The sequence below is a fragment of the Aulostomus chinensis genome, chromosome 9, assembly GCF_037954235.1.
Source record: "Aulostomus chinensis isolate RoL2024-O1b breed Wild chromosome 9, RoL_Achi_v1.0, whole genome shotgun sequence".
Taxonomy (NCBI): Eukaryota; Metazoa; Chordata; class Actinopteri; order Syngnathiformes; family Aulostomidae; genus Aulostomus; species Aulostomus chinensis.
This window is the reverse complement of record NC_141328.1, coordinates 19,324,000-19,336,035: the sequence shown is the minus strand read 5'-3', so window position 1 is coordinate 19,336,035 and position 12,036 is coordinate 19,324,000. Positions and strand designations below refer to the sequence as shown.

Sequence of the window (12,036 nt, the reverse complement as noted above, 5' to 3'; positions counted from 1 at the left end):
CTCTGTGTGTTGGCCCTGTGATGGACTGGTGACCTGTCCAGGGTGAACCCCACCTCTCGCCTGAGGGCTGCTGGGATAGGCTCCAGCCCCCTCGTGACCCTTAACAGGATAAGCAGTCGAAAATGGATGGATGGATGATTACAACACTATTTTGGAAATCATTTGGCGGCCCACTTGCAATACCTCCGCCGCTCCCCCCACAGGTTGGGAATCACTGCTGTATATGACTTCAGTCCAGGCAGATCATCCAGGGTAGCAATAATTTTCATCGATAAGCTCCTGCCTACCTTTGCCAACAGGGGGCGCTTGAAGCACAAAGTTGGCATTGCCTGACATCAATTTTTTCAAGGCTGATAGGATAATTAACAAGTCGATGAGGCAGATAACCGAAAGATATTCTGTTGTGGTAAAGGTTAAAATTTCTGTGCCAAAATTTAAAGCAATTACAAAGTCCAGTGCATGGCTGCTTTTGAACTCATCAGTGTGTTTAAGCACTTTATGTGAACACTTTGAACACATGGATGATGTGAAAAATTTGGAATATCTCAACTAAGGAAGCGCTTTTTTATCATCAAACACTTAGAGGAAAGATCGGAAATTTCTAGAATGAAGTCAAGTGCTGATACATTCACTGACAGTAAGACAAAAACTAACATTAGTAGTTAGTAAACAACTTTCAAAATGGAACTAGAAACAAAAAATATGACATTTTCCTGTATTCCAACCTACCGACCAATCACTGTGCGATGCTAAGTTGATGCTAAGACTTCTAAAACTATGACAAAATCTGAAAACAGGAAAATGTCTGACTTGTTGTGTTTTGCCTTCTTTAAAAGTTAATAAGTATAGTAAACAGTTCATCAAATTTATCCAAAAGGGTGTAATGCGTCGTGAACCTGGTTACAAAAGCGAATAAGTCTTGAATTTTCCTACTGTCCATGAATCTATCAGCACTTGAGTTTTTAAGATATTCTGACTTTTTTTTTTCTCCTGACATTTGGACATTTGGTGTTGATTTAAATGTAATTTGCTCCTGCCCCTCGTTATGGTTGATGATTTATTGTCACACGTGCTTAAATAGGCCAAGTCATTTTATGCATATGATAGAGATTTGTCTTTAATAATTTATGATTTATTTTTCAGCTTTTTTTTCTCATCCATTCGCGCTGTTGCTGAAATTTTTGTGGTGTTGAAATGATTCATTTTAATCCATCTTACCAACTTTTTGATTGCTTTTTTCTGTGGAAGTAAAGCACTCGCACAGCCAAGTCCCTCTGTGCTTCCTGTGTGTGCACTTTGGAGTTTTTTTAAAAATCTTATTCATGCTAATCTGTTCAAAACAGACAAGTCCTCAGGATCCTCCTATTTACCAGCCCTACCCGCACATTTAGACCTCATGAGTCATAGAAACAGTGAGTCAGCTGCTGCCGCTGCTGTGGCTTTTTTTTTGGTTTTTTTGTTTTCTGTTTTTTTTGTTTTTTTGTTTTTTGGCCGAATTATGTTAACCATTTCCCTGCTTCCACACAAACTGTCAAACCGATCTGAGCTGCAGCAGCAACCCACTGTGTTCTGCCGCTCTTTTTCATGTCGATGTGTTGTGCCTCAGGCCAAAGTTAATCCTCAGAGTGGCAAAGAAAATGAAAGTATGATTTTGTGGTCCGGTTACTGACATTTTTTCTCCCTTATTTCGTCTGCCAAGGACAGTGTGTTTGCACTGGTGTTTGTTTATCTAGCTGTCTGTCCGCGAGATTACGCAAAAACCTACTAGCCTGATTTTCATGTAACTTGACGAAAGGGTGGAGCATCAGCCAAGGATGAACCCATCGTGATCTGGAGATTTGCTTTTGATTTCTCCAGAAATATGACATCACCCTTCGACTGAGATCGACAAAGACGAAACATAACGGAATGAAAATACAAAGCTGTCAACTTCAGATTCAGGGCGTTGGTTTTTCTCTAATTGTGCTTTTTAAATCCTGATTTATATTCGTGTGTTTAGCTTTCAGAGGATGTTCTTCAAAGGATGAGAGGAGATGCCAATATTGCTCCGGATCGTACGTCACCGTCAGCTTCAACCAACCCTCAGACAGACACAGGTACTGGGGTGGTGCTCGTCGCAGTGAAGCTCTGGTATTTGTAGGGAAGCGGAATTGAGATTAGGAATAATTGTTGTTTTTTTTTATTAAAATGTTTTTGCCAAATTAGTAGCCAAACCCAAGCTCATTCTTGTTATGAGAGGAGCAGATTCCATCCTCGACTAAAAATGGGGTAACGTTTTCATCAGTCATCAGGGAGGATAATAATATTTGTATTTTTGTGGTGCAGAAACTGTGTCAGACAAAACAAATATATCGCTTACATGCAGTAGAATGTAAATAAAAAAATCTGTTTTCAGTCTCAACATTTGTTGTAATTTTCAATCCTACATATTATCCCACTATCCAAGAATTTGAGAACCACTAATGTCCATCAACCACTTCCCAACAGTGGGTCGAGACCCACTGGCAGGTCACAGGAGACTTTTTGGGTCACCAAACTAATTCGAACTTCCTCCAGTCTTTAAGATCAACGCTTCACCCAAACACGTTTTTGCCTTTTAAGTACTCACAAATAGGTGTCTTGATCTTACAAAAACTTTGTCCCTCTCCTGCATCACTTCTTTGGTACTCCAGACTGTAGAAAGAGCCTGGCACGTATATTTAGCATGCAGCTAATGGAGATGAAACACCAGTTTACGAACTGTAAAGAGACATTTTTGTAGTCGTTGGCCATCAGTTTCAGCTAAATATACGTGGCTGGTTCTTTCTGCAGCCTTCGTGAGCTAAAAAAAAAAAACAAAAACACTATTTGTGAGTAACTGAAAGGCAGAATACACTTTTTTTTGGTGAAGTACTGATACAAGATTCATATCTGAAGTCCAACTTGAAGCCACACGATGGAGTTAGTTGCTTTTCTCCTCATTGCACAATGGACTGGAACACAGTCTACAAAAAGGAAGCTTTACTTGAAAACGCGTCTGCTGTTCTGAGCGTAATAGATGAGAAAAAAAAATACAAATTTTGACAAATTCCTGTTGGCATCATATCAATGGTTGTATGTGGAACAATGGATCCAGGATGAAAGGCCAATCAAAAGTACTTTCTCTTTGTTTTACTGAGGAGAAGATAAGGAACAGCCTAACTTATTGGTCATCTTTTAGCAACGCATTTCAAAAAAATTGAACAAATATATATTTCTTCAACATGTCTGGATAATATATGAGAATATAAGAACATCATTTTATATTCAGACAAATATGCTATCTAGTTAGATATCACATTTTTGGACTTGTGGCAATTATATCAGAATTATTTGTTTGTTTGTTTACACAGAATCATTTCAAGTCCACTAATGTCGTTCCAATGTGTGATTACACGTAGCGTGCCAGCGTACCGCAATCATAGGAGTGATGTGTCACCCACCAGCATGTAGTGTGAGCGGCCCTGTGGTTTTAGCTCTCTTTTAACACCATCCAAGCCCGTTTGTACAGAATTACAATGCTTAACAACGGCAAAGCATTCCTGCCTCAAACAGCTTGTGTAAAAACGATTCTGTGACATTCAAACTCACTCACGTGCAGTTCACGATAGCTTTGATATCCACTCTTCTTTTTTCTTTTTCTTTCCCCCCGCAGGTGCCTCTCACAGGGCAAGCTCAAGCTCCCGTCCCCAGCAGAGCCCACAGTCCAGTCCGCAGTCCAACTCCAGTAAACCAGCTTCTCCCTCCAAGGAAGAACAGAGGAGGTGAGAAACGGCGGTTGCATTTAGAAGATTCTGATTGGATGATGATGAAGAACAGTCAGAGCGAATGTAAAGAAATATCAGTGCAAAATGAGTCATTTCAATCAGGATGGAGCTTCATGTTGCTTAGACGTTTGCTTCTGACAAGAGAGGAAGTTAAAGTTCTGTTGCTTGTGGTCCACCTGGATCAGGATCAGTGAAATGAGCCTCTTACTCTCTGGCAGTAAAGTCCAGTGGTTCAGAGCAACATGGTGGCCATGAATCGGCTTTACCTTTTTTGTTCTGGTTAAAAGCTTTTATAGCATCAGTGTCCTGCGTTGTTGCAGTGTGAGGACAAAAGAAATCACCTGTGTAGCTTCACATCTTACTGATGAAGCAGTCTCATTCGTTTGGCAATTCCCAGTTAATCAGTTAGTTAGTTAGTTCGTTAGTTATGGTGTTTTTAATGGCCTTTGATCTTCAAAAATAATGAGGCACATTTAACAGATTTAAGTTAGACTGAGGAATGGTAGAAAAAAAGGTTTCCATGATATTTAATTATTATTTTTTTAAATAAGTTCAGAGAAAAAGGTGCTTTAAATGTTCCCTTCTTGGTAATTGTCCTGACCCTGGGTGCCTTGATAGAGGGAAATTCGGATGAGAAAGTAATTCCATCTCACTCACTTCACTCCACTGCTGATTACAGTGGCTGCAAGAATGGGGAGAATTCCTTTTTTTTTTTTCGTGTAGAGGCAAATAAGAGAGGTAGCAGTGCGAGTATGCCAGTGATCTGAGGGTTGGTGTATGCTGCCCTCTTGTGGGGATTCATGTTTAAAGCATCTTGATTGCGCAGGGAATGGAAGTGTTATTCGGTGTGTGTGTGTGTGTGTGTGTCAGGTACGAACGCCAGCAGGACATTTTGAAGGAGAAGTCAGCCGCCAAGGTGACTGAACGAAAGAAGGAGATAGCAAAAGAGGAGATGATTGAAGCAATAAGCAAGGAGAGACAACACACACGACAAGAGGCGGAGAAGGCCAAACAAATGGTACATGCACACACACACACACACACACACACACACACACACACACACACACACATACACACACACATGCATGCACGCATAAAACCTTTTTTTGAGCCTAAAAACAAATACTTGCATGTGTGGTTGGAGTGATAATTCACTGCTGGTTTGGCTTTTACATTTCTAGTCCTAATTCATAGTCTGTCATTATGTTTACACATTATCATTGTGTCATTATTACACACCAATCCTCTACAAACAATACAATTGTAAAATTTGAAATATTTACAAAGGACTGTGTCCCTACCATTACCTGCTTTATTATTAAACGTCTCCTTGTTACTGACGTCAATATAAATCAAGCAACAAAAAAAACACTGACAATGAGCGTGTAAGAAAATATTGTCAAAATGTATTTAATTGATTTACCACATGATGAAGTAACTCAGGGTATTTTTAAGGACTTTAATTTCATTTAGGTTTTTCAGCAATACATACATGAAAGAAAATCCTGAAGAAAATCCTTGTTTACAATTACAAATATATATTCACGAAAACAGAGCAAGGCCACTACAACAGCAACGTAACGAAAACTGTTTTTTACTTCATTGATACCACATTTTTTTTGTACTCTTTGAATATTTGAAGATTTGAACTCTTGCAGACGCGTGATCATACGTGCACTGCACGTATGTGCATTTTTGACATACTGATCACATTTATGAACATAAATTTTCACAAAATGAAAAAGATGGTAATGCACTATTTCAGTCGTGCAACTGCAGTACTCAGGTCTAACAGCAGGCGGTAGCAGCGTCTGGCTGGATGAAAACAAAAGAGGAGAATGACTAAGACAGTTACAATTCTTCAAAAATATAAAAGGGCGAACAGCCATCCATTTTCTATACCACTTATCTGGTCAGGGTCAGGGATGGGGCTGGAGGCTATCACAGCTAACATTGGGCAGGAGGCGGGGTTCACCCTGGACGAGTCGCCAGTCAAGGGTTCACCCTGGACGGGTCGCCAGTCCAGGGTTCACCCTGGACGGGTCGCCAGTCCAGGGTGAACCCTGGACGGGTCGCCAGTCCGTAGCAGGGCCATCAGCAGGAATTAGTGGTTCAGTATCTTGCTCAAGTATGCTTGGACGTGGTCACCAGCAGAAATGAGGATCGAGCCAGCGACCCTTCAGTTGCTAGACGGCCACTCTACCTCTGAGGCATGCCACCCTAAAGGAAAACATGAAAGCTGATTTTTTTTAATGTAAAAACATGATATCTGTATTTATAATAGGTGCCCATAAGTTTGACTTTCTGATATCGTACAAAATACCTTCATACGAGTCGGCTAACTACAGCCTGCAGTTCTCCTGAATTTTGCTGCGCGACCGCGTCTCCAGTTAGGCTTCCCAGCTGGGCTGAGGAGTGAGGAAATGGGTGGTTTTACTCTGTCAGCTGGGCAGAAATCTGGTGTATTTTGACATAATTTGAAATGGGAGCTATGGAAACCAGTGATTTGATTACATTTTTTAAAAAGAATTGTCTACTTTTGTAACTTACTTCTAAAAGTACTTCCAACTTTTCATGGCCTAATTCTTTTTAAAGCCCGTTGGAAGGTGAAAATCTGACAATCCCTCTGTGATTCTACAGTTGTCATGATAGAGTTGCTTAGTCAGTGGAGGTGAATTAAAAATGCCCTCACGAGTAGTGAATCTCCTCCAGTTGTGATTTTGTAAATATCTCCCGTAACTCTCTCCCACCAAAGTTCCTCCAATCTGGTGCAGGTACTAGAACTGGTGCTATTCAAGATTTTCTGATCCTTGGTTCTGTCTGCTAAACCGGCCCATGTTCTCACCAGCTTGGAGCTGAACCATGATGTCAGCAACAGAAGAATACACTTCGCTCGCCCGTATATCCAATCATAAGTAAGATTCATGCCTTTCATCAACTGGAATTACCTGAACGTTTGGTCCAAAATAATGTTTGTGCATAGGCACAGATCCTGTTCCCTGCCAGTGGAAGTGGCCTGACTTGGGCTTAAGAATGCATTTTTCTTCTCCATCTTTCACCTTTAATGAGCATGTTCTCTCTCTCCTTTCATCATCCTTTCAACTTCTTGTTTCCTTTTACTCTTCCCTCCTACTTTCTCTCTCTCCACCTGTCTCTCACTCTTCTCTATCCCAACCAATCACCCTTGCCCTCCTGCCCTGGAGACTGTATTATCACTGCAGTGCAAGCGGTAAATTGCACCCTGAGTTTCCTGGAGCTGAAGATAGGTGCCGGGTTAGATGTAGTTGAAGGAAAAGGGAGAACTTGTTTTACACACCAGCTGGGGCCTGTTTTCACGTGATGCTCTTTTTCCTTCTCCTCCTGTTCTACGCAACCTCCTGTGCATGATAAGACATGCTGTAGTGCCTGTCTTATCTCTACCCCAGCACTCTCCCACCGCTAATAGAACCTCGCTGGCGGGAAATCGTGAGCAGAATGACCAGTTGAGCAGGACTGGACCTCCTGATGCCGAGGGCTTCTTGTAATTACTGTTTCTTGTGCTATGAATGCATATACGCACCAACAGATGAAGAGCGCAGCAAATTTGCTTCAATTATATTCCGGTTATGGAATCAGAGGTGTGATGGCTCGTCATCTTTAGCTCTCTAGCAGCCTCTGTTGTACATAGAGCACGCGCTTTTCATAACTCTGCCTTCGTAGCCAATTTAAAGTTCTTCAGCACTTTGCAAATACACAGAAAATGTGTACTAGCCAGAAAAGTGTAGTGTTATTAGTCATGAGCACAAAGTCACAGCCAAAAATTAACACATATTGAGTAGAAGCAGATGTTTGCAATTCTCAAGTATTTGTTCTTAGTTACAACACGCACAGAACATCTGTGGTTCCATGTAATGACTACAGCTTCAATTATATAACCATTAAGTGAAACAGTCAGTTAATAAGGTATGCAGGACGTGTACGTATAATTCTGTGTTTCATTAAAAACTAAATTTTATGTAAACCGACAAAGATTAACTTCCTTCTGTATTGCCCTCACCCCAGACTCCCCTCTCTTCCTATGGTAGAAGTCCACGCAAAACACATCCTCTGGTGCGGTGTGGTTCAAACTGTGGTTCAAGGTTGTCTCAGGTGCCTCGCTGAGTATAACACACCGCACAGCTTTCTCTTATAATGAAGAACATCTTTAGAAATATACAGATGGACAACTTTAGTGTTTAATCATGAAAGACCAACTTTCCTGAGGTAATTACTTGAAGATGTAATTCAGGCTCAAAGTGATAGTCCAGCAAATTAGTGTCACATTTCTATGAAATTAGGTTTCCGTTCAAGTTTTAAGAAATTTAAATTTTGTTTCTGCCTACTACTGTTTATGTTTGGAGTTGGTTCATTAGACAAACAAAATAACAATTGGACGGATGTAAAACTTATCGATAGACAATGGAAATAGAGGAAAATCAATATTCCAGCTATGTGCGCTTGGAAGAGTTCCAAGAAGATGAGCCCTGACCTGTGCAGCAGTAGTCAGCGGCTACAGTCCTGTGCAGGGGAAAACACACGCCAGGAAGTGTTGTAGTTTCCCTTCAGCTTAAATCAAGTGGTTCTGGATTACTGAGGATACATCCAGATTAAAAAAAGACTCACCCTTTGTAGAGTTTGTAAACGGTCATAGTCTGTCTCCATTAGCCTCAAGCTAAAAATAAGTGGTTGGCATTTTCTGGAGTCACCAAGAGTTATACAGAGAATGTCAAAGACATGAGCTCAGCGCACCAAACATGAGACAGCAAATTACACTTATCCGGTAAAATATTGCTTCATGATAGTTGGGACGATGCTGTGGTTAAAGACTGGTTAGGTTTAGCTCACGTACACCTGGTTAGGGTAGGGGAACGATCACATAAATAAATAAGTGAAAATTTCCCCACATCTCGCTCCCAGCTCACAATTATGTGGGCGATAATTTAGAGTGTTACTTTTTTTGCGGATTAAACTTCTAATTTCTCCACTAGACTTTTTGGTGGATTTAATGTAATGTTTTATCCATTAAAATAGTCTTAACTGTTATGTCGTGTCTCAGAAAGTTGCCGCAGCCATGTGCATCTACTTTAACAATTCAAATTGCTGTTGTTAACAGAGCCCTGCAAATTAGAGTCAGGTACATGGTAAAATGATGAGCGACACCTCGATGAAGCTAGCGGGCCGCCATGGTCCAAACTTACCTTACGTTTGGCAGACAGACGGCATTAATTTCACACCCTTGTAAGGAAAAAAAAATGGAAGCGATGACAGTAATGCATTCTTGCCTTGAGGAAAACTGAAAAACATGAGAAGATGAGGAATAAGAGGTGAAAGTTGATCAAGCATTTACTCCGTTATTGGGAGCAGGAATGATGTGCGCATGGAAAAGAAGCGAATGTTTAGGGTTTGGGTGAAGAATGAGGAGGAGGCGAGGATGAATGAAAGAGAAGATGACGCACATCTGCGGACTTGAGCTATAGAGGAATCCTGGAGGATCATGAGGTGGCGGAGGAAGAGGAGGAGGAGGGAAGAAAGATGTGACAGAATGACTTAATGATTCCGGAATGATTTTTAGAAGGAGAGATTAGTGAAAAATTAAGTAAGTGTGAATTAAATAGGTTAAAAGATGACTTAAGAACCGCAATTTGAAGAGAGAGAGAAAAAGACGGTTAAATAAAAGAGAATTAGTGGACAAGGAAGATGGGAAAGTAAGCAAAAATGGGTGACAGATAGCACTGGCTGCTGAGAGGAGACACCAGAGTGACGAGTTGCCTCAAAATGAGAACAAATAAAAAAAAAAAAGATAAGAGTGAGAAGCAGATGATGTTTGACAGGTGAGTCAACATTTACATTGGAAGAGGAAATAAACAGAAGGGGGGAAGCATACTTGATTATGCGCGACTATCACATTAAGAATTGCTGCGGGGGGGGGGGGTGTTGTGGTGATGTTGGAGAAGGAATGCAGATCCATGATGAAGATGCGTGGGCAAAAGAGGCGAAGAGAGCACTTTGTTAAGAAGCATCGTACGGTCACACTGAGACAAAAACGGTACAGAGTTCAGCCTTGAATGTGGAACAAAAAGTACGAGGAGAAGGGAGAGAGAATTTTCCACAGGTGACTAAAAGCTTCCTGCGCACAAGGGCACAGCACTGAGTTCCATGTAAAAGAGAGGCAGACAATATGTGTCATCAGCTATTTGCTTGCCTCTTTTCTTTTACTCGCCTTTCACTCCCTCACTCATTTGCTCCTGCCTTTTTGTCCCTTTTTTCCCAGTGAACTGCCTGATCACGCCATTCCTCGGGCTCTTTCTTCATCTTTCAGCCCTCACCCACTGCGCTGCGCTCTGTGAATGCTCTTTGTTAATAGCAAATCTTCCGCAGATTAATTTCAGAATGAGAGAGAGGAACAAGAGAATGGAAAGAAAGGAAAGCAATTCAAACTAAAGGGCTAAAAGGGATTTTCTCTTTTTATAATGTGTTATGGGCCTTTTGCCGCCTGTTGAAAGCAAAAAAAAAAAAAAAGAGGGTTATAAGTTACATTAGCATACGGTAAATTTGGTCTCTCTCTCACTCTCTCTCTCTCTCTCTCTTTCTGTCCTGGCAGAACAATTAGGAATCCTATTTTATTAGCTGCCCTTTAACTTCCACTGATGGAGCTTCCACAAATTCAAAATGTCATCCAGGCTTTTGTCATTCTTAAAATAAGCTGACTAGCAGAGGAATCAGTCGGGGCTCATGTGGATTAAGAAAAATGTAAGTTCCCATTGTAGAATTTTGATATGAAACTCACACAAACTCACACTGCGCACAACCCTCAACCACTGTCACGCAAAAATAAATAAATAAATAAATAATACGTAAATAAAATAAAAAAAGACCCTGCATCTGGGTAAAATTCAACCTTTTGTAATTATAAGGAAAATAAATTCTCCTGACGATATAATTAGCTTACCTTCAACTAGTAGACTACTCATTCTTCACAAAGGGCCTTACTGTAGTGGTTAATATGCGAGACGACACTACAAGCTCACACGAGAACCAGTGGCTTCAAGCGTTTGTGTCCGAGTCCCGGTTGTTGTGAGCGTTCCTTTGAGGAGACGCTGGCGGGATTTAACAACAATAAAAACTATTTATAAGAAACCACGATGGCATCTCCTTTGCTGCCGCTGTAGTCTGTCACATTAGAAACAAAGCGTATTTCTCCTTTGAATGAACAGCAAAGAACGCCACAGAAGGCGTTGCGGAAAATATGTTTTCACTTTTATGGGCTAAGTACGGAGGGCAAATGAGGTTGTATGTATATATAATGTCAAGACCCTCTCTTTTCTTTGGTTCGTATAATCACCCGCCGAGTAATTATTTTGAAATTGTCTGCCCTTCTACAGCTTCTATGGGCGACTTCTCAAATGGTGAGACAACAAACCACCTGATTTGTGGAAATGACGGTCCCAGTGTTTTCTCATCTTCACCCATAATTAATAGAAATCAGGACACCACAGAAGAAAGCTCTCTTCTGCTTTTATTTAGATTAAAAAAAAGTGTAATAAAAGTTCTCTAACTTAATCAAAGTATGATCGAATCAAATCAGGAACACAACTTGTGTGCACAAGGACACACCCCCTAGCAACAAACATACCTTCACAAGGTACCAGTTGAAGTGAAGATAATTATGGAATACAAAGGTAGAGCACTGATTTAATAAAGATGATTCAGTTCACTTACAGTTAACCAGTCACACATTACTGTCCTCATCTGTTGAAAATGCTGGAGACACTAGATGGCAACAAAAGCACACTTCATGTTTTCACTGATGTTAAATAGCAGTGGAAGCATCTCTGTCTTTTACTCTGTTTTCCCATCATGCCACAAAAGCAAGGTAAATTTGAAGTGTGAAATTTCTTAAATTCACAAATATTGCTGCACAGGTTCTCTGTGATAATCCAATCCACTTTATATTTTCCCACTACAATGACCTTCCATCTCATTATTCTTACTGATTCAGAGTTGCGTTCATAGTAGCTCAGCTACAAGATATTTCATTCTGATGGTGGGAAGGTCACACCCATTCGTAGAAGGATTGTAAAAAAAATCAAAAATCAAAATCCCTGAATTTTTCCTATTGTGAGTTATTAATTGCCTATTAATTAACACCAGTGGAATGGTGCTTTGTGTGTGGCCTAAGCAGGTAAAAAAGGAACATAATTTGGTTTTGTGTGAGCAGTTAGAATAGAAT

The 12,036-nt window shown here is 40.6% G+C and overlaps 1 protein-coding gene across 2 annotated transcripts in view; it reads left to right on the top strand.

Annotated features, from left to right (window-relative positions):
- Positions 1-12,036, top strand: part of chchd6a (coiled-coil-helix-coiled-coil-helix domain containing 6a) — a 72,660-nt gene that overhangs the window by 1,882 nt on the left and 58,742 nt on the right. For both annotated transcript variants that reach the window (XM_086214088.1, XM_086214089.1), the window contains exons 2-4: positions 2,000-2,096; positions 3,674-3,782; positions 4,656-4,803. In XM_086214088.1, coding sequence (XP_086070214.1) covers positions 2,000-2,096; positions 3,674-3,782; positions 4,656-4,803 — 354 coding nt within the window. The remainder of the gene's footprint in view (positions 1-1,999; positions 2,097-3,673; positions 3,783-4,655; positions 4,804-12,036) is intronic.